This window comes from Lissotriton helveticus, chromosome 6 (assembly GCF_964261635.1).
Source record: "Lissotriton helveticus chromosome 6, aLisHel1.1, whole genome shotgun sequence".
NCBI classification, from domain to species: domain Eukaryota; kingdom Metazoa; phylum Chordata; class Amphibia; order Caudata; family Salamandridae; genus Lissotriton; species Lissotriton helveticus.
In genome coordinates, this window is record NC_136067.1 from 1,342,681,308 (window position 1) to 1,342,704,120 (window position 22,813).

At 41.8% G+C, this 22,813-nt stretch overlaps 1 protein-coding gene across 1 annotated transcript in view; it reads left to right on the plus strand.

The window, feature by feature from the left end:
- CAPN9 (calpain 9) overlaps positions 1 to 22,813 on the plus strand; it is a 281,553-nt gene that overhangs the window by 211,178 nt on the left and 47,562 nt on the right. The window contains exons 13-15 of the mRNA XM_078649072.1: positions 3,548 to 3,628; positions 6,728 to 6,785; positions 14,032 to 14,096. Of these exons, the coding sequence (XP_078505198.1) occupies positions 3,548 to 3,628; positions 6,728 to 6,785; positions 14,032 to 14,096 (204 nt within the window). The remainder of the gene's footprint in view (positions 1 to 3,547; positions 3,629 to 6,727; positions 6,786 to 14,031; positions 14,097 to 22,813) is intronic.

The window sequence follows — 22,813 nt, forward strand, 5'->3', positions numbered from 1 at the left end:
GGCCATACCCAATACATAGTTGAAGTGGCATCAGTGCTTTTGTATTATTAACAGCCCCTAAACCGGGATTCAGGGATGCTGAGGTAGTTTTAGAAATCCACTCCAATTCTTTGCAATATCTCACACACAAACTGCACTTAGAAAAATACACTTTAACTAAAAAGCGTTTATTTCAACAGTCTTATCATGTTGCTTATTACATGTAAAATAACCACACAGAATATTATTAAAACAGCACAAATAACAAGATTAAAATGAACATTTCTACCACCGCTAAGATGTTCTCTAGCAAATTAATACCCTAAAACCTGCCTATGCGCTACACTAGGAGGGCATGGAGCAGCATAACTTGCATCTAGAGTTTCTTAGGAAGAATCACAGCAATGCATACCCATTTACAGCAAAACACTATAATTATCAGAAGTCTACAAGAGAGTTTTCCCCTAAAGGAAAACACTCATTACATCATCTCCTCTCCTCCCTGACTTGGCTCACTATCAGCTTTCAGCATAGTATGCTGCAGTATGAAAGCAATCTGGCAGTATCTTGTGAGATAATCTGGGGTGAAGTTTCTTGCGAGATAACCTGGGGTGAAGTTTCTTGCGAGATAACCTGGGGTGAAGAACCTCTCCTCCCAAGTGGTCACATGTCAGGCCTTTTATACTGTATCTTATCTGCTATTCGAATTTCTGACATAACCTTGGGAATGTCTTACCTAACTTATGGGCATCAAGATGCTACGCATAGACACATTCCTATAAACAAGGTAAAACATCTAATTTCAGATTACACTACTTATGTTGTTATTATTATCTGACCTTGAAATAGAATAATAAGAGACACGTTCTAAACTGATGGCGCAACAGGTGTAATAGCAAGGTCATTGTCTGCTCATCAAGTGTCTTATTCATGTCATTGCCTAAAAGATTTGACACTTGCACATGTTCTTGAAAAGATAAAGACAGATGACATCTGCGTGAAAGGCAGACATGTCAATGATTCAGCAAAAATAGAGAAAATGGAGTATCTGCCTCCTCAAGATGAAGTCTGGCCATATGGACTTTTTCAGAAGCAGGAGGGTGAGAAAGAGAAATATAGGATCTGACTGGCAAAGCAGATCTGCTGTAAGCCTCTACATAATACAAAAATCTTAATTTTAATTGATTTATGAGTTTGCACAAATTTTATTTGGAGATCAAGGGCCCGATGTAGGTGGCAAATACCGGTCGGAAACGGCCGAATTCGGTCGTTTCCGACCGGTATTTGGCATCTTGAGATGTAGGGGGCCAGATTTTACATTTTCTGTAAATTTACCTAATCGGTACATTTACAGAATCTGTAAAATACCGAATCGGTATTTTTACCGATTCGGTACCTTCCAGATGTAGGTGGGACTCTTCAGGGTCCCTAAGGCCTTACAGAATCGGTATTTTACCACCCAATCCAATTGGGTGGTAAAATACCGATTCCAGGTGTGCATGCACATGTGTGCATGCACACCTAGCCATGTGACAGACAGACATGCCCTTAGGGCATGTCTGTGTGCCACATGGCAAACATGCCCGTCTTTGGGGTGCTAGAGGGTGTCAAAGTGACACCCCCTGCACCCTTGCTATAATCGGTATTTACCGATTCTGTAATTACAGATTCGGTATTGCCCATTGATTCCTATGGGCTTCAAGGCCCATAGGAATCAATGGGCAATACCGATTCGGTATTTACAGAATCGGTAAATACCGAATCTTAAAGATTTGGTATTTACCGTTTCTGTAATACCTACATCTCCCCCCTTCATATTTACCGACTCTTAAATACCGAATCGGTAAAATTCGGTACTTAAGAGTCGGTAAATATGAATTACCTACATCTGGCCCCTGATCTTTTTCTACTTCTAAGTCAGCACTTATACTTTTTTCTTCTTTGCCTTCACCAATTAGTTGGGATTCGTTTTTCCCAAGTTGGGTATCAGGAGGTTTTCTTTTTGACATCTTGACAGCATGCAGTGCAGAGTGGTCTAGTTGTTGGGCCTCATGTAGGATGTTCCGCCACTCCAACACTGATTCGAGTACATGCGCTGCACTTCCACTCACTGAAAAAAAGTCTGAAAAAATGAAAGTGTTACAAGATTAAATCATTATATAAGTGATACTTTTTCAAAAGGTTTAAAAAATCAGTTTCTAATGTCAAGGGCAATAAGTATTCTATGATGTGAGTGTTTAGGGAACAAAGTCATTTTCCATGCCAGTGACTCAGCCATCAAAACCAATGAGATTGGTTGAGGGAAGGAAGGCTCAACCAATGAAGAAAACATATTTTTCACTAAAGATATAGGGCCTCATTTAGAGTAAGGCCACCGGCTTCCAAACTGCAGCAACAGAAGCAGAGGATGTGCCACTTTCATGATGGGCATAGCTGACATGCCTATTCTAAAGTCTTGTTGGTGGACATTTTTCCACAGAAGGGGCTCCCACATAAAAAGAGGAAGCTGCTTCGGAGTGAAACAACTTGACAAAAGGTTGTGTTTTCTTTTATGTTATTTCTAAAAATTAAGAACTAACATAACTTATGCTCTACAAACACAAAGAGATTTTCTCCCATCTGTGAGTGTCATTGTAGGACTTTTTCTTTTCCAGTCAGCCTTGGTTTACCCAACAGTGCTAGACACAAGGGTGCACCACTGGGAATCAAATGTGAGATAGCCACAGTGGCTTTGCCCCCCAGTGTGTTGTCATCTTCTGCTTTCTAAATGGGATTAGGGAACTGAGAGGGGAATATGGAATTATTGGCAAAGGTACCATTAACAGCCTTCTCTATATGAAGTTGCTTAGTGTCTACTTGGAGACAGAACATAAATTAGTACCAGTGATATTTGTACATTTTTATTTAACTTTGCCCATCCTAAAGTGTGCTGCATAAAGTGTGAAAGAGGTCTGTAACAAACACAAAAGATCTATAGTAATGCAAAAGGAAGAATAAAACTGTGCAACGGATTAGAGCTGTAGTGTTAAAGATGAACAAGAAACATACTAGTTGGCAATAGGCTTGCTGTCTGTCAGTTATCGCGTTCTACATGTTTATACATGATACAGAAAATGGAAAAGACACAGATTGTGGCATACGGCTTTTATATCTGAAGTATTGTTTTTTCAGAATATAGCATGTTTGATTAATTTATTCTTCTGGCCAAGGGCCATCTACTTAGCAAGACCACAAAATATCTGACCATTGACAATTTGTATTTGCTAGGACAGCTATCAATTATAAAAACAAACACGTTGGGCCTGATTCATATCAATTTACAGAACCAATAGGGGGATTCATCAATTAAAAGCTTACGCACTGCCCATCTATAAATGAGATGGGCATTCCTAGGTTTTGGGAGACAAGGTAGTCATTCAAATTTGAGAAAGAGGACTCTGTACCACAAACTCTAAATTGGGCCCACAGCCAGGAGTACTACAAGAGTAAGTCATACCAACTAACATAATCTTTGTGACTCGCACTCTTTGACTTTGCTTATTGATTTTGTTTAATTTGTGTTTTACAGCCACCAAAACCTAACCCACCTCATAAAGAAACTGAAGAGGAAAAGCAGTTTCGCCAGCTGTTCGACCAGATTGCTGGAGAGGTAAAGCTGCTCAAACGCTGTTCTATTGCAATCAAGTTTCTTTGCCTATTTCTATGCTGAAAACCATTAGAAATGTGTGTTTCTCCATCAGGGCCCACGGTCTGACCACACTGAGTTTACATACATTTATTCCAATTTCACGCCAAAGAATTGGTATTAATATCAATGCCTAAAAATTCTTCTTGGCTGCTGTGCCACCAGAAGCAAATTACTAATAAAATACGAATGGACAGGCATGGTCTAAACTGGTTATCTTTTTAGTAATCGACGGGGATACAAAATTGATAACTTTTTAACTACAGTATCATGAAAAACACAGATGAGACATTTATATCTGATTAAGGAAAAGAGACACGGAAGGAGGGGCCTTTAAGGCGAACCAACCACTAAAACCTAAGCCGAATAAGCTGCACTTCTTTAACCTAGTATCTTGGAATTACATAATTTGATACACTTTTTCTTGAGCTGCAGTCACCTGCAATAGACCTCAAGTAAATGAGTGTTATTTGCAAAAGTGTCTTCTGAACTGTACAATTCCTTGGAGGATAATCATTACCATGGGTTGAGCCTGGAACAACCAATAAACGTCATATCCCAGATGTTTTTTTCTGCCTGTCTCATTTAAAGAAGTACCAGTGACAGCAACTCTCTGGCTGACCATGCTTTGCTAACCTGCTTTGCTGAAGGGCAAGAGACTGACATAAAGACAGCTTCAATCTCAAAGTTGGTTTCTAAATTTAAGACAAAAATACCTGGCAAACTCCAATGTTTTGAGGTCCTGTAAGTTCATGTGCTGTATGTTAACTTATGCTACCATTATTATTTGGTGAATTGAATAAACATCCATTCTGCCTTAACCCTCTCAGATGATTTTATGAGTTTTAGCTCTTTCAGGTTTTATCAAGGGATCCAGGATACTGTTCATGTATATTCATGAAGGCTTGTTCATCCTCCGAGGTAGCCAAGCAACAAAATAATCAGTGGAAACTTGCCAAGCAACAAAATAATCAGTGGAAACTTGCATATGTTTTCTCGGCTCAGAAAATATTGATGTGACTTCCCTACACCATCTTCCTACTGTAAACTCCAGGAATACCACTTTGTATTACAGGGATGCTGGCCCTGAACCATGACCTACAGAAACAAAGCATTGGTGGTACCAGTTGATTTCTGGAGACCAGAAATCAATCAGTTTATGGAAGCAGCAGGAAAATAGTATTGTCTCTTTGATTAAGAAATATTATATTGCTCAGAGACTTGGTTCTGAAAGAAGAAAAATCCATCCAAGCTCCACTTCCAAAAGTGATTGTCCCAATGAGAATGAAAAGTAATGGTTCTCACCGATTCATTATTGAAAGGATTCACTGTACCAGAATGATAAATTGTCAAGCAATATTCCCAGTAGACAACATTAGCCAAAAGCACCCATTGCACTGGGAATCCTTGCATCAATTTTAGGTACCAACAAGATACAGATATATGACGGAAGAACTTGGATGACCTTGCTCTTGGTTCCCTGTGCTTCTCAGATACGTATTATTCTGACTCCTCCATTCAAAGTCTGGTCAAACCTTACGTGCCCACTTGCCAGCTAAGGTCCGCTAGCCTTTCTCTTTTCTCTGTACCCAGATTCCATGTTACTCGTATGAGAGGTTTCTCCTTTTCTTACTTCGGCCCAAAGCTTTGGAACTATCATCCAATGGAACTTATGATGTTCCACTCATTGTTAGCCTTTCGCAAGAATATAAAGACTTTCCTTTACAGACAATTATAAACTCCTTATCCTGTGTATGCTTTGTCTGTGCCCTGATTAGTGCCTGGAGACCCTGTTGGGTAGCTGCGCACACTATAAAACTATATAACATATAACATAACATTCTTTTTTACAATATCCTAGCTAGGACAGATTAAAATGGGGTTCAATTTATGAACCTCAGTAAAATGGATGATTGAATTCATCATGCTGGGATTTGAAACTGTGACTCCTTGATTCTGCCAATATAACGCTTGAACTATCATATGGCCCAAACAAGAAGGCTCAGAAGAAAGTTCTCAACTTCCTGTTCAATGTCCAGGAAACTTCCCTGACAAACTAATATTGAAATCCTCAACCAGGATTAAAGGAATGGCACCAACACTTTGGGCTCGCAATCAGGTTTGCTCATCTATTCCAGTCCCTGCCTTTTGAAGGCTAACAAACTTCTACACGTGGCATGCTTGAAAGTGCACTAGAGAATTTGAGACTCTAAGCCGGGAAGGGTTTCAAGGTTTGATTCTACCAGAGAGGGAATTTAGAAATTCACTTGGCTTCCTAAACGTTTAGCACTACTCTTGAACTTTCTGGCATTTGGTGGCTTTTTTTTCACCCATGGCACTCCTGACTGCATGGCAGAAGCAGCTGGGGTTGACAAACTCAATGGACTCAATGGAGGCTTTTCCCTCGACCCATCACTCACACAAACCCGGCCTCTATGATTCACCCCAGCCCCTTGTCAATGTTGCTCCCCTGATCCTACCCTTGTGATTTTGCCCATCTGCCCCCATATGGACTCAATGCCCTTCTTACTGGTAGCCCCCCACCACTTCCTCCAGCTAAATGGGGCGGAATTTCAAAGGTCCTCATTTGGGATGTTCTATAGTTCCCTTACAGACCACTATACTGTTAATGGCAGACTGTCATGGAGGTGTCACCACTGAAAATACTGTCAAACTGGTAACTCTAAATAGGGTGTGTGGTCTGCTACCATTTTGGGCATCCCCCCACCCACGCCGGTCATGATTGCTGCCTTCCCCGAAGTGTACGTTGGCAAGTAGAACACAGAGGTGAGGACAGCGATGTCTACTGTTTTTTTACCTGATATCACATTACTGCCCATCTTTGAATTAAGCCCTGTTTCTTTTGTTTGAACTGTGCACGATGAGATATTCTTAAATGGCTTGTCAAAGATGATTGGCCATTTGCTTTTAAAATCACCCCGTGTTGATTTGCTAATATAAAAAAATGCTGAATTTGCTAACAAAGTAAATACATTCTGAATGAATCAAACAGCTATAGACAGTGCAAATACTGTAACACTATTTCTCACTTGTTAATCACAGGACATGGAAATCTCTGCAGAAGAGCTGCAATATGTCCTAAATGCAGTGTTGCAGCGAAGTAAGTGTAATTAATAGTATGCTTGTTGTTTTTTCCAAATTTGTTTGGGTTGCCTTTGACCATCACCTACGTTAACATGCATTTCTTTTCTACAACAAAAAGGCTCCATATAATTTTAAGCTGTTGGCTTTGTTTCTTTTAGGTGGTTGATAGATCCAGTGCATTGACAGCTATATGTACTGTGTGTGCCAAGCATGTTTTATGTAAACGTGCGGCACACACAGTACTTGAGTTGTGGCCCTATGCTTTCTGTCCTACTCAGATAACAATATTTTATGCATTTTTGGGGCATTTGCATATCAGTTAGATCAGAGGGACGCAATAGGCGTGGGCACATTAAAGATGATGAGATGAAGAGTAAAGGTATTTAGAATCTGCAGGATGGAGAAAAGCAAAAAGAACCTTGTTTATCTCTAGAGGGAAAGTAGTTTCTGTGATGAATCAATGCATCATTATGAGTTGTTTGGCAAAGCAACAAGACACCACTGATCATTTCAAATCCGTTCACATATGCATTGTAAATTTCAGTTAGATTCGACTTTCCTATCAAGAGATAACAAATATACACATTGGGGATGATCTGTTTAAGGTCTGTGGGAAAAGTGTGTTCTTCAATCTTACACTCCATATCTGTACCTTGTGTAGCTGAGCAAGATCTGGGTTGCTGTGCCATAGAAGACATAACACGCTACAGACCCCTAGAATACTGGAGAAGGCTCTGGTCCACCCCAGAGTTGTCATTTTACGCTAACGCATTAAAGGATGTCAGAGGGGCAGATCTATTGAGTAATATTCCTTGGTTACAAATGATAAAGTGCACACTGGGAAATATGGGGTTGACTCTATGAAGCAATTCCCAATATAATGAAAAAGTGATAATCATCATTACAAATTGATTTGGAATGAACTTTGTGTTTGTTTGAACTTATTTATACCTACGGGTACTCATAAAGTGGTGCACTGGGGGACAACTCCCATTGGGAATTGCTTCATAGAGTCTACTCCAACGCTGATTTGTCTAGACAGCGAAGCCCTAGTTTGCACACAACAACCTCGTAACTCTTCAACTGGTTTACATTAGCGGTGCGTGCCTTACTCTTTCATTAAATATGGGGTTGAGCCATTTGTGGGAAGACTCGTCCCAAAAAGATTTTAAGGAAGCTTACTGGAATATGGTTGAAATAAATTGTCTAAAATCTATCAAGAGCACCTCTCTGTCGGGCATTCTTTTGGAGCACAATACCGATACCTTGTTTGAGGATTATTGGGGTTTTATATCCAAACCATGTGACAGGAAGCGATTCCACCAATTTAGGGTGGGTACACTCCCCATTACATCGTTCACACACAAATGGCATAGTCCATTAGGTAACAAATGTGTTTCCTGCCCCGACCAGGTTGAGACAATTCCCCAAATGTTATTTGTCTGCCCAGCGTACAAGCTCCCCAGGGACAAATCGTTAAAGCCAATCTGCTCCAATTTGGGCAACAGATCTGGTGCTATAGCACTTCGACTACTAAAGACCAATACACAATAGCCTATAGTAGTAGCCATGGCTAAATTTCTGAGCTGGATGTGGGGTATTCGAGCTAAAAATTTGAAGACTTAAGGATCAATTAATGTCAACTGTACTTGATGAGAACTTTGATTACACATGTTGCACATAGTATTTCATATTCAGGAGCCATGTCTGATAGTTATTCAGGTTATGCTTTCCTAAACTCTGCAGAATGCCTGAGCATTATGTTGAAAATGAAACATATACTCGAATGGTAGCTAAGCCAAGTTGACAGAGCGATGTGCTTACTGCACTATTAAATCATAGTCATTCCTTATCAATTTTACTAATTTTTAACATTTTATAAGAATGTTTTTGAATTTTTTTAGAGCGCACTGTACATACATAAAGCCACATTGTTTATTGTCTAATGTATCTACTTTATCTTAACTCTTGTATGTATATTTATTCAAATTTTCAGTCATGATGTAATACTGTTAATAATATTGTGTCTTTTATGATCGAAATGATCGAAATAAAGACTGCTTTGACTTGACTTGACTAGGTAACTGAGCAAGAACTCTACAGATAAGGCAGTTGATTTACCAGAATAGCAGATATAGCAATTTTGAATAAAAGGCCTGCTTTTCTAAATGGAGCACACATGGCTGGTGCCTGATGAGCAGGCTGTTAGCAAACTGCAGAGGTAAAAAAATACCAGATGTGCAGAATGAAACAATGGTGGAACTCAGCAAAAATAGAGGTTTTGTTTTACATCCAGTTTCCATTATTCCCTACACAGATTCCTTGGTGTGCCAATAAGTGCATTATACAGTCTCCATTATACTCCAGTCTTCACAAATACCTTTTCCCATTATTAAACACATTGCCCAACTTCCATAATAATTCAGTAAGCACATTATACAGTGCTATACCCAAGTAAGCCCACTGCACTGTTCCAAACATTATTTAACAGCATTTTGTCAAGTTTCCCAAATTCCTAACTCAGCACCTTGCCTGGTTTTCCCAATACGCACATTGTTTCCATTCTAGGAGGAGATGTGGTCTAGTAGGTCTGCTGAAAACCTTGAAACCTGCATTCTAAACCCAGGCCCATCGCTTCACTGAAATGATGTGGTCCTAGGCAACACTTGATTTTCCTGTGTGTTAAAATTATGAAAATATATGTAATGCAATTGCTATTGTGGAGTGTAACATGCCCAAATGATTAATGTGATCTTGTATTGTTTCTTAAACATCCCACACCCCAAAACAATATAACTAGGCGTATGCTAAAGTAATATCAACACATACATTGTACTGTAGCATATTTTCCATTAAGTCATACAGCATTTTTCCAGACTTAGATTATGGCTTGATAAACACATTAGTCACTTGTCATCATGCTCTGACAAAATGTTGCCAATGCTCTACTCTTTGTCTCAATATGATCATTTCTAAGACAGAGACGAAAGATATGTTTCCTCATACATGTATACCACAGATCCTTTGACTCCTCAGTCAGGAAACCCTGTTGTATCGTCTCTGTGAGGTATCAGAAACTATCTTTTATCTTCTCTGGTTTTCATCCCTTCTTTCTTGACATTCTCAATGACTTGGGACCTGATTTGAAGTTTAGCAGACAGTTACTGCGTTACAAACCCGGTGGATATCCCACCCTCCTTATTACAGATGCGTTGTATCCTAATGCACTTGCAATCGGGTGGATGGGGTATCTCGTTTGTTAAGGAATGCCATCCACCAGACTGTAATTCAGGCTCCTAGTGGATTATTCAGAGTTTGACGGGTGGGATAACTGACCAAAAATGCGGCTGATATCCAGTCAACTTTATTAGAACGTTCTTATTGTCTACAGCACTTCTAATATAGTGGACAGGAAATTATCCATGTTTTGACGGACTGTCCCATCCACCAAACTCTAAATAAGGCCAATAGGCAGGGACACATCATCTCTGACTACTCAAAGGTCAATTTCGCAATGAACAAGTATATCCCATGGCAGCCGCAATCTCAAATATCTACTTTCAAACTTGTGGCTCAAAGGCAGACCCACACTACTGAAACATTCTTAGGTTGATGACACCCAAATGAACCTGCACATCACCAACATCACAAACAAGAAAAACAAAACCTAATCAAAACCATGTCCTGGAAATGTGCTGACAGCCATTGATTCTAAAATGACAAATCAGTGGAAGCAAACGTGAACTTATAGTCCTCAACACCAAGCCACTTCAGTTCAATCTAAGCCACTCCTCCTGAGTCAGTCAATCAAGCTTATTAAAACTCATTGAAAGATTTGCTTTTGGACAAATATTGACATAGAGGCAAATTACCTTTTCTTGGCCTTTCAAATGAAATTCCATTTTCACTGTCCAATTAAGCAGCACTGATTGCAACATCTGATTGTATCAAAACTATGATGCAGGAGGAGAAATATAATTTGTCTCTATCAAAACTAGAAGGGAGAGGTGTGGCGCAGTGGCCAGGGTGGCAGACTCTGGAGCACAGGGCTCACGGTTTGATCCCCGGCGGCAGCTCAGCCCAAGGGACTCTGGGAAATAGCTCGCTTAATCTCCCCAACGGCTCCAAGTGCCTTAAAACCCATAGGGGTGATTAGTTTGTGCTTTACAAATACCGGGTTTATTTTATTCAAATGGAATAGTAGCAATCGTATTATTTGTTTTGCCCTACCTGTGGTACTCGCCATCAGTCCATGCTGCTAAAGAAACATGACCGCATTTGAGTGCAAGGAGCTGGCTAGATGTGTGATGCCTACAAGCTCAAACCTGAAAACCTGTCTCTTTCCGCCAACAAGATTACATTATATCAGCAGAAAATAATTAGCAGGTACCCACATTCACAGCTGCTCAACTACTCAGACTGCTCTGCTCCACATCATGTTTACACGAAGCTACCAGTCTGCTGTACCATGTCTGAAGACATCTTTTAACCTTCCTCACCTCCGCCAACACCTCCATATAGGGCAGCACTGTGTGAAGATCATCAGAACCATGGACTGTTGAGGGTTCCGATGAAAACAATGAAGTGGCTCAGTGCCAATTTATATTTCTCCCTTTTTAATTGGAATATTTTACCCTCAGTGTGTGTAATGTTCTTTAGGAGGGGTGTTTTGAGAACTTAATCTTCTCTTTTAACACGACCCATCCTATTTCTTTTTAATCCTGGTTGAGGAACCTATGAATAAAGGTTTTATTGGTATCCCCAAAACCAGTTTTAGAGCACTTCCTCATTAACTGCACTTTTGTCTTATCACTATTCCCAGTCACAGGGTGATAGTCACTATTTTTGTCACTATATTTGTTATATATGTTTGTGTATGTTGTGTCTTGTGATTGTGTATATCTTTTATTATTTTTTACCCCCTCCCTTATGCTCCGCCCTGAGTGTGGCTACACCAGGGCGTTTTGTAAGCAGACCCGATGATGAAGCATGTCACGCACTTCGGTGTGTGAGTGAGGCAAGTTTTTCAAAACAGGTGTATTTTTTTTGTTTTGTGAAGTTACATGTGTCCTTTAGTCTCTCCACCCCTTCATGTGTGTATACTTGCTTAGGGGGTTTAGGGGTGGTTGAGTTTACTTTTGACCCTCTCCCCTTCTTTGTGATTTGTAATGTTATAATAGCATTATAGCCCTTCTGCCCTGAGCTATACTGGTTCTTAAGCACCCTCTACCTCGTTATAGGCCCTTGCCTGCAGCTTGAGCCTATCACTCAGGTTCAGGACAGGACGTAGCTTCAAGAAGGGTGTTTGGCATTTTCAACCCGACCCCCTAATAAATGTATTTTCTGATCAATAATTGGGCACAGGTGCTTTCAGTTGGGTATGGTGAGAAGTCTGTCATATTTCACCAGGAATTTGTGCATACACCCAGACAAAAACGCACACACACTCTCCCTCTCTTTTTTGAAAGTCCTCTAAAATATTGGTTATTTAACGAAGTATGGTATTTTCTCTCTTAGTATTTCTACACATCTGCATTCCTCTCCCTTTCCATTGACCATTAGAACCCTCTTAATGCACCCTGTATGCTGTATTATGTATTTAAACCTTATTTTCCAGCCTGATTGCCCCCCTCCCCATTTATTGCTCAAGCTACGTCCCTGACTAAGGGCCTTTAACAGCCAGTGTAAAACTCTGTGATGTGCTAGAAGGCACTAGTAAATCTAGGTTTTTATACTGTTGGGACCCACCATCAAGAACATCATATTTCAAAGATCTAAACCCGGTGCCATTGATTAGGAGGCAGGTACTGCTAGAGTTCAAGAAGAACTACAAACTCATTTGGCAGGCTTCCGTGAGGTTTCCAGCCAAGCGGAGGGTTTGCAATGGGAATAAGATTTTTTGGTTCTCCAACCCCAGTGCTAACAGAGACTATTTGGCCCATAGGGAAAAACAGTGAAGACTCGGTTGAGGGTTGATCAACCTGACTAGCAGTTGTTTAACCTATAATTTAATGTTGTTTTCCATTGCATTTCCTGAAATTTGTTAACCACCCGACACCAGGCCTTAACAGATGATGTATTGTGCCCTGTTCTTTTCACCTACAAATCATTATTTTTGGGTGTGTTATTGTTATTAGTTAAGTAGAATTAAAATGAGACAACAAACCCCAAAATGCTTCAGGTTATCAAAGGAAAGTTCAGGGCTGGAAACAGTGTTAGTAATGACCGGGAAGGCGGTGGCCACGCTAATTGAGATATTTCCACAGATGTTAAATGATAGGGTATTATGTAGTGCGATTGTCTCTGTTTGTCCCACATCCCTCTCTTCCTACTTCTTCCATCTTTTGAGATCTGGAGATACATTCAACAAAGTTAAATGGAAATGGTATGCAATAGATATTGTGAGAATCATTTTTTTAATTGGCATTTCTGAAATGTATAGGGCACAGATTCTGCCCTTTGTCATTTCATAATCTGTGATTTATTTTAATATTTCAATAAAACAATTTAAACAGCAAATTAAACCAGTCAACGTTCTCTTTAACCAACCATTCAAATAGTCCAGAAAGCAGCCAAAGCAACAAATGCAACCATAGAACTGCCCTTGGATACCGCAACATAAAATCAATAATTGTAGACTTCCCCTGCATTTTTTACTTTAATATCTAACCTGCTATTAAATGGCTAAATGCAAAAAGAACAATTGATGGACAGAATGTAGAACAATGCCATACATTCACCCCAGTACAGAGATCTGGGACCAAATCCATCATTTATTTTGCTCCCCATGCCATTCCAGTTTGAACCCAGCCATATGCAAATCAGTCTTGACCCTGTGCCCAATGGGAACAGTCTAGCCCGAACTGCCAGGCCAGGTCCTCCCTGGACTGGAAACAAGCATCCTAGGACCGGTTTCAGGTTTTCAACCCTCATCAGCCAGGATAGCTTGGATTCCAGTGGCATGGAGAGCACAAGACTCACGACTGGGAATATCTGCCCCACTCGGGTGACAAATGCAAAAAGAACAATTGATGGACAGAATGTAGAACAATGTCATACATTCACCCCAGTACAGAGATCTGGGCCCAATGGCTAAAGCAACAAATAATTTCCGGACTTGCTGTGTATTAAAATATACCTTCAATGAAAATGTTTGTCTTGGCTTTCTAAAGAAATTTCTTTACTTGCTCATACTTTATTCTGCTTCCACAAAAATATTTGTAAGCCTTATTTAACTTGTCTTTTGTTATTTTATATTTCAGCCAAGAATATTAAATTTAAGGAAATGAGCGTGCTGTCCTGCAGAAACATTATTTCCCTGATGGATGTATCCTTTTTGCTCTATATTGTTATTCTTGTGATCATGAAAAGGTGCACTCAAGACCAGATCATACCTCTTTCTGAGGAAGCCAGAGGTTGATTGTTCAGTGTTTGGGTTAGAATTACGGGTGTGCACGCCTAAATTCTTCTGATGGAAGTTTACAAACCTAAGAACTTTCTCAAGTTCTCATGTTTCTAAACTTAGCAGTTCTTTGATTGCGGTTGGAGTTTTCCCACATAAAAATGTTTTTGCGGTCTGTGAACTTCTCAAACAAAACTGCTGTTTTGATGAACAATCCTAATCCAAGTAGGTTTCCCAGGTTCTTTTCCTAAAAACTAGCGGCATAGGTACAAGGAGTTAACGCCACCGTAGCGTCAATTTTTTAACGTTATGGAGGCTATTTTTTTTCTCGTCTTATTTACAAGCGGTCGCTAACCTCAGTTAGGAGCAGTTTTCTTGCAAAAACTGGCATTTTTATGATCACCACTTCTGTTAGCGGGAGTTAACGAAAATGAGATGCAAGGTAGGCGTTCCCGTACAAAAACTGCCAGTTACCCCACTTTGGGATATTTACAAGGAATTCCTTGTATGGTGCAAAACCAAAAAAACTGCCTCCTACTGCTGTTAGAAGCAGTTTTTTAAGACCAGAAAATAGCTTGTCTTAAAAAAGGTGCAAACACTTGAGGCCTCATCTCAGAAGGTTTTGGTGCTGGACAGTGCTGTAAGAAATGTTGCTGTGCTGCCCTGCGACAAAACTAAAGGGCAGGATTGCGCACCATCAATAAGATAGGGCGCATTCCTAGGCCTTCTTCATGAAAAGTGTTGAATTGCTGCGACAAAACAGCGTTGCAACACTTTTTACGATGCCCTTCCTGCAACACCAAGGATGCGCTGTATTCACTGTACGGCGCACCATGTTGCAATTAATGACAGATACGTCTGGAATCCTGACGTATCTTTCAGTGCTTAAGTCACGCATTGCTGCAGTTGTGTCACAAGCATGAAGTATCTCCAGCAATGCATGGGGCCAGCCTATCCCTGTGGCACTGCGTCACCCTTATGCCTGCCGTGTGGCAGGTGTAAGGTACTGACGCAGTGGCGTCCTACAAGCAATGCAGTGAAATCTGATGGATTTCACTGTGCCATTTCTATGAGGCTTTGTTGCGTGGGAGCGCCCACCCTGCATACATTGTACCTGACACAGGTATAATGTGGCACAGAGCTTCACAAGGTCATAAATATGCCTAGATGCGTCACTTTGCACATACGGAGCACATATCAAGCTGCAAGTATGTCAAGATAATCACACACTGGAGGGGTGAAACTGTCAGAAGGGGCTCATGAATAAACCCTCCTTGTCTTTTTCACCTACGTTGGCGCACAATGCCTGCCATGTGCAGAGTTGGTTGATGTTGTGACTCCATCTCTTCTCGAGACGTCTGCAGGTGGGGCTGGACTAGTGGAGGGTGGAAGTGAACCAGTTGTCCTCCTTGGAGCATTGTTTGCTGCTCTTTTCTTGAGGGGTGTCAGCGCAGTTGGAGATCCGTCGGTGGAGGTTGCATGCTGCGGTGGTGGCTTCTGTAAGCATTGGCGGGGTGGTGCTGCTGAGGGAGTTAGCTGGAAGTTCTTCGGTGGCCCTAATTCAGCAGCGACAAGGGTGGGGCGATGATGGCAATGGTGTACGGTGGACGTGGTGAAGACGTGATGTAAACAATGATGGTCGGTCCAGGGGTGTCCTGTGATGTGGCTGTGGTTGAAATTCCTGCTGGTGGAGAAGACAGGCTTGAGCGTGTCAGGCTATGTGGGTTGGTGCAGTGACTAGTTGCTTGAGTCTGATATTGGCGAGGTTCACCCGGAAGGGGGTTGCTGTTCTGGTCACTGAGGTTGTCCAGGTGGAACTTGAGGTCTGCGAGTAGGATGTAGTAGGTGGATGGGAGAGCCTGGGATGGGATGAGGTCTACAATGGCATCAGTGAAAGGGGGTTCATGGCTCGGGGGGCCTGTAGATGAGGGTGCCATGGAGGGTGGTGCTGAGGTTGGTCCGGATCTGGAAGTGGAGGTGTTCCATGGTCACCGTCGATTCTTCTATTTTCCGGCTCTCCTGAGTCTGCTTTCAGGAACAGGAAGCAGACAGACAGGCTCCCTCCCCAAAGTAAATCACAACGCTGCAATGCAGCATTGTGATTGTTCTTGAGTGCCGTGACAAGGCGTTCAGCCAGGGGCATGTTCTCCATGCAGGCTGTAATGCAGCCTGCATTGCGAACAGGGATGTGCGCATGACTGCTTTGGGTGGCCTGAGAGGGCCGACCAAACAGTCATTGTGCACTTGAGTGGGCGTACCACTCCGCCCTGCCCTGCTTCGAGAGCAGGAGCAGCCCCGCCCACCCTCCCACTCGCAAGGGAAACATAGCATGAGTACATCAGAAAATGATCATCATGTTATGTTTCCTCTTCTTGCATTGCTTGAAAGCAGTGGGGCGAGGGTCTTCCACCATAGAGGGTGAGCTGCCACTGGGGGTGCATCACCCACAGGTGCTAGGCCTGGGCGACTCGTCCCCTGGGCCTCCCACGCTACACGTCCCACCTTCTACTCACCTGGAAATTGACACCGTGGCACAATCCGCTGCACTCTCTCCAAATCTGTGACTCAGCCAGGTGGATTTTTCCAAGCCTAGGTACAGCAGTCACCGCCAAGTCCGCTGGGGAACCTCCCGATGCAGGTGATGCGACAGGACCCCCTCAGGCATCAAGTTGCAGCGCTCCCACCACACACGTTTGGCACAGCTCAGGGGCCTAAGCCTCCGCAGCGAAACATCCTCCGGCCTGTGATGCAGAGAGGTGCCGCCCACCATTGGTAATCTCCTCCATGCACCCCAGTGTATAGATGGATCATTGTATGTGATGCAGACCTTCCTACACTGGTGCACAGAAGTGCCTCTATCATTCAAAGCTCCAAGGGGTGCAAGACGGTCTTCTCACACAGGTTAGCAACGTGTCTCCAGGGGTTGTATGGCATTTCAATGCGGGCTTTTACCCCGCGTGCCATTACAACACTGTTTTTACAACTCAAGTTGTTACAACGACTTGCGCTGGATAGTGGAATAGTTTAATTTTCTATTCCAAATCCAGCCCACGTTACACTAGGGAAGGTGTTGGAATAGAAAATTAAACTATTCCCTGTCCAACAACGCCCTCCAGCGCAAGTCGTTGTAACGACTTGGGTTGTAAAAGTGCGTTGTAATAGCAGCGCGGGGTAATGCCCGCATTGTTATGGCTGTTTATCCTCTCCAGGTGACCTGCCAGACTTCACCACCAGGTAAGGGCGATCGCCGCGCCTCAAGTTCTACCACCACAGTCCAGCGTCTCCACTGGCCCTCTACCTCCCAATCCAGGCTCCAAACGCAGGCCCAGCGAAGCCTTGGGACCCGGGGACTGTCCACTCTTTCAAGGTTTTGGATGCCATAGTGTTACAAGGAGTGCACAATGAAAAGTGATGCATCGCTGCTTTTGCACAGCGATGCGCCTCTTTTCATAGATGTAGCCCTGATTTTTTTCTTCCCCTGGGACTCTGGCTGGTCATCCTGGCTGTTGGGGGCTTGAGGGGGCAGTTGTTCTGTGCTGCACTTGGCCCTGGCTGCTCCATTCTGCATTCCATTGGTGTTATTTCCTATTTTTAATTGGAGGTGGACTAATAGGCTATTTTTGCCTCTAAAGACAAAAAAAGTCAAGTTGGGCTGACTAACGTGAATTTTTGCCACTAACGGGCCTTTCGGCAGTTTACGCCTGCTAGCATCAGAATTTGTATCGCCTTCACGCTAGTGTTACGAGCAGTTTCCACTGCGGGTCCCTGAAACTATGGCCATGTAGCGACGTGTTGTAAATAAATTGCTAACAGGGCGATAGTTTTCGGTGATACGCCGCATTAGGAAAACTGCAGTTAACTAGCGTTAGCGTTAATTAACTGCAGTTCTTGTACATATGCCCCCTAGTTCCATGGGATTTTGGCTCAATTCAAAAAAACAAACGAAAGGGAATCTCACCTACTTTACAAAGCCCTAATTTGAATGCCTTTTGCTTCACCTGGTCCTGTGTCAAAATGCCTGGATTACTTACGCGTAATCTTCATTTCTTCGATTACTCCTCCCTAGTCCCAGTATTTAAACAATAAGAAATTCCCATATTTAGCTAACTGACCGCCCATATACAGGCCTTTTTTTCCTGTCCAGGAACTCTTGGTAGAGCAACTTCCTATAATAATAAAATCTCCAATCTAACCCACTTCATGAAATTCTGTTGAAGAGTGTTGCCAGAACAACTAAAAAGGCTTGGGACTCTGGCTGGTCATCCTGGCTGTTGGGGGGCTTGAGGGGGCAGTTGATCTGTGCTGCACTTGGCCCTGGCTGCTCCATTCTGCATTCCATTGGTGTTTTTTCCTATTTTTAATTGGAGGTGGACTAATAGGCTATTTTTGATTCTAAAGGCAAAAAAAGTCAAGTTGGGCTGACTAACGTGAGTTTTTTTGCCACTAATGAGCCTTTGGCAGTTTACGCCTGCTAGCATCAGAATTTGTATCGCCTTCACGCTAGTGTTACCAGCAGTTTCCACTGCGGCTCCCTGAAACTATGGCCATGTAGAGACGTGTTGTAAATAAATTGTTAACAGGGCGATAGTTTTCGGCCATACGCCGCATTAGGATAACTGCAGCTAACTAGCGTTAGTTAACAGTTCTTGTACATATGCCCCCTAGTTTCGTGGGAATTTGGCTCAATTTTAAAAAAAATGCGAAAGTGAACGTCACCTACTTTACAAAGCCCTAATTTGAATGCCTTTTGGTTGACCGGGTCCTGTGTCAAAATGCCTGGATTACTTACGGGTAATCTTCATTTCTTTGATTACTCCTCCCTAGTCCCAGTATTTAAATAATAAGAAATTCCCATATTTAGCTAACTGACCGCCCATATACCGGCCTTTTTTTCCTGTTCAGGAACTCTTGGTAGAGCAACTCCCTATAATAATAACATCTCCAATCTAACCCACTTCATGAAATTCTTTTGAAGAGTGTTGCCAGAACAACTAAAAAGGCTTCATGGGGGGGGGGGGGGGGTGGGGGGGTGAATGTACTGGGATGAGGGAGGAGGTAATCAAAGTAATCAGTATTACAGTAAGTAATCTAGCCATTACCTGCTCATGTACTTCCTTGTCCCATTCCTTACACATAAGCAGTGTGCCTTCGCATCTGTATTACATTATAAGGAAACTCCATTAGAGAGCATACCCGCACCAAAACTCAATTTGTTATTCTGAGCCACTCTGTCTGGAGCATGACATATATGTAGAGATACCGATGCTCAGTCAAAGCAAAAAGAGAGGGGTCCCGCAACAAAAGGGACAGGACACCTTATAAAAACTAAAATGTCAAATAGCTTCCCCCTGGAAACTCAATTTTGCACAATCCTAAGCATGCAAAATCATTCATTCAGTCACTACTGTTAAAGTTGGTCAACACACTATTCTGACCCCAATCCAAATGCAATTTTGTACCCAGAAGTATCAGATTGTGAAAAGCTCCAATATTACAAGTAACAAAACATCTAATTTTGTATGACCATATATTACATGACATAGCTCCTATTCTTGTCAGTTGGTAAATATGGCAGTATCTTCTAACGCAGTTTAAAAACATCAGCAAATTACAGTGCAAACACTCAAACAAAAATTCTAAACAAGAATGATTAAAAAACACAAATAAATCGGACTATGCCAAGGGAGAAACATATAAGACAACCACATGTCTTTTCTCGCTCCTAGTTTGTCTGAATCATAAATTGAGACTTCTGAGATACCCATGTTGCCACCTTACATATATATATATATATATATATATATATATATATATATATATATATATATATATATATATATCAACAATGGAAATTCCATCCCATTCTGCCCAGAAATCAGCCATTCTCCTGGTTGAATGAGCACATTATCTGGAAAATCCTTACCAGTATCTTTATAGGCTAAAGAAATGCCAGATTTAATCCATCTGACGATGATAGGTTTAAATGATTTATATTCCCTTCTGGCTGAACCAGTTACAAACAGGCTGTGTGATTGCCTAAAGACTACTGTTATCTGCAAATAGATCTTGAGAGCTCCTATAATATCAAGAAGAGGTTTTGAGGGATCTGAGGTATGTCAATGAAGGAAGAATAACCTTCAGTTCTCTTGGAAAGAAAGAATTCTCTGGGGAGAAAGTTAGGATCCAAGGTCAACACAGCCCTAACCTCAAACATCTTCAGATAAGGGTAAGGGTATTGTAAAGAACCTAATTGCTTAGTTCTTCTTGCTGTGGTAAAACAGGAGAGGATGTAGCCTTACTGCTAGAGCCGTCGACCTCGAAGCTGGGGAGCCAGGTTCGAGTCTCAACATCCTGTGATTCTGGGCAAATCACTTTATCTCCCCGTGCCTAACAAAAATGAATGTATCTATCTGTAACGAAACTGGTGCTTGTGTAAAGCACTCTGATACCTGATATCTTAGGGTCTAGTCTGCGTTATATATACAACTCTAAAATAAAATAATGTAAGTAGTCAAAAAACAACTTTCAACGTTATAAACTTCCCAGAAACAGTTCCCAAGGGTTTAAACGGGTAACTCTACCAAAAAAAGATAATACTAAAAACATGTCCCAGGGATGATAGAAATTCCTAATTTTAGGTCTTAGCAAATAAAAACCTTCAAACAACCAAGAAACTAAATTGCTTACAGATGGTAAATCACCCCAGGCATCCTGGAAGCCCTAATTGCGGATCATTGGAGTCTTAAGGTAGCTGCTGATAGGCGTTTGTCAAGTGTGTGACATAGAAAACAAAGAATATTCTCTGAAGAGCAGCCCACTGAAGATGAATTATTAGAATTGCACCATTTGTCAAATGAGGCTCAATGACAATTATAGAATTTCTTAATAAAATCTCTTCTACAGGCACAGATATAAATAGAAACAGGAGACACAGGTCCCTTTTTAGGAGGCCTTCCCTCTCAACTTCCACACTTACAGTTGAAGCACGAAAAAGGAGTGCAGAAGGAGAACTGAATGAACCAGTAGAGGAGGGGGTAACAGAAGAATACACTCTTTCTCTGTTGCACAGGATCAATGAAGAGGTAATCATGTTCTACTTGGCCAGAAGGGTACCACCAATATCGCTCCAGCTCTCTCCTTCCAAATCCTGGCTGGAATCCTGACAATTAGTGGAATCGGGGGAAGGCCTAGAGAAGAGACACTGCCAGGTAAACAACAGGGCCTCTTTCCACAGAGCTTGTTGATCTGCATATCTAGAGAAGTACAAGGGAATTTGAGTATTTTCTTGTACTTCTCCAGATCAGTGGATCAAGTGAGCTCACTTGAGGTTCCATCATCTGAGGCAAATTTCTTGAAAAACGATATGCTTCAGGATAAAGTCCTGGGAACTCAGTAAGGCTCCACTCAATCAGTCTATCTTAATATTGTAAATTCCCTGGGTATGAACTGCCTTAAGGGAAATTAGCCCAGCAAAACTATCAGAAGGATTATATGATTCAAAGCTTGAGACCTTGCTTCAAACTGATGGTTCAAGTAAGCCTTTGTACCCATATAGTCTACCTAATATCAACGCAGTCCTCCTGATCTGAGGTGAAAATGTCTGCAGGGCTTCCCATACAACCATTAACTCTTTTCAGTTGAATGACTGCTGTGCCTCTTGAGTGGATCAAAGACCTTGTGTTAATTTTCCATCTCCGCTCCATAACCCAAACTGCTGGGTCTGTAGTCAAAATCGTGGGATGTGGTGGGGAGAATAGAGTGCCCTGCTTTAGAGTTGCAGGCATTAGCCCCAGGCCACGTGGTGCCAGTTGGGCTTTATCACAAGACTGTAGAGTTCATAGTTCTCCGAAAGAGGAGACCAATGAAGAAGAATATGCAGGACCAGGTGTCTCATATGAAAACAAACTGAGAGAAGTACTAACAAAATGGGAACCTAAAAGTAAAATGAAGGAGAAGAGGTAAGAAGAAAAACTTTCAATGTGGCTAGTTTCCTTCTATTTGTTGTTGGTTAATATTTTTCTTTAGTTGTTCGGAAACTGGTAAGAGTAAATTAAATTATTACCATTTCTCCCTGAACTTGAAACCACTCTCTCACTGGAGCCTCGTTCATGGTCCATGCCCAAGATACATTTATATTTTCATCCTCCTTGTGGGTAGCAGACGTGCAATCCCTAAGTCCATCCTGAATAATCATCCAATATATTCCACAATTTGACATGGAAGAAGCTGAGACTTCTGTAGACTGATTAGAAATCAAAATGTCTGGTTACTACGAGACACTATTTTGGGTGTCCACCAAGGCCTGTGATTGTGACTAAGAGTGGATCAATAGGTCATCGAAACAACGGTGGATCTTTATCCCCTGACTGGGAAGATTAGGCATCACTGGTGCTAGAAATTTGCTGAAAACTCTGAGGAACTGTTGATGAGAATCTGCAATCAGGATGTGTAAATAGGCATCCTAGAGGTATATTTGCATCAGAAAATCTTTGAGAACAATCACTAGAATGACCGGTTGTTTATTGAAATGGACTGTGGGAATTAATCTGTTGAGAGACTTCCGGTCTATAATCATTTTGTATTCCTCAGAGGTTTTTGGACCAGAAGGCCAATGGAATACCATCCAAACGTTTCTCTTTAGG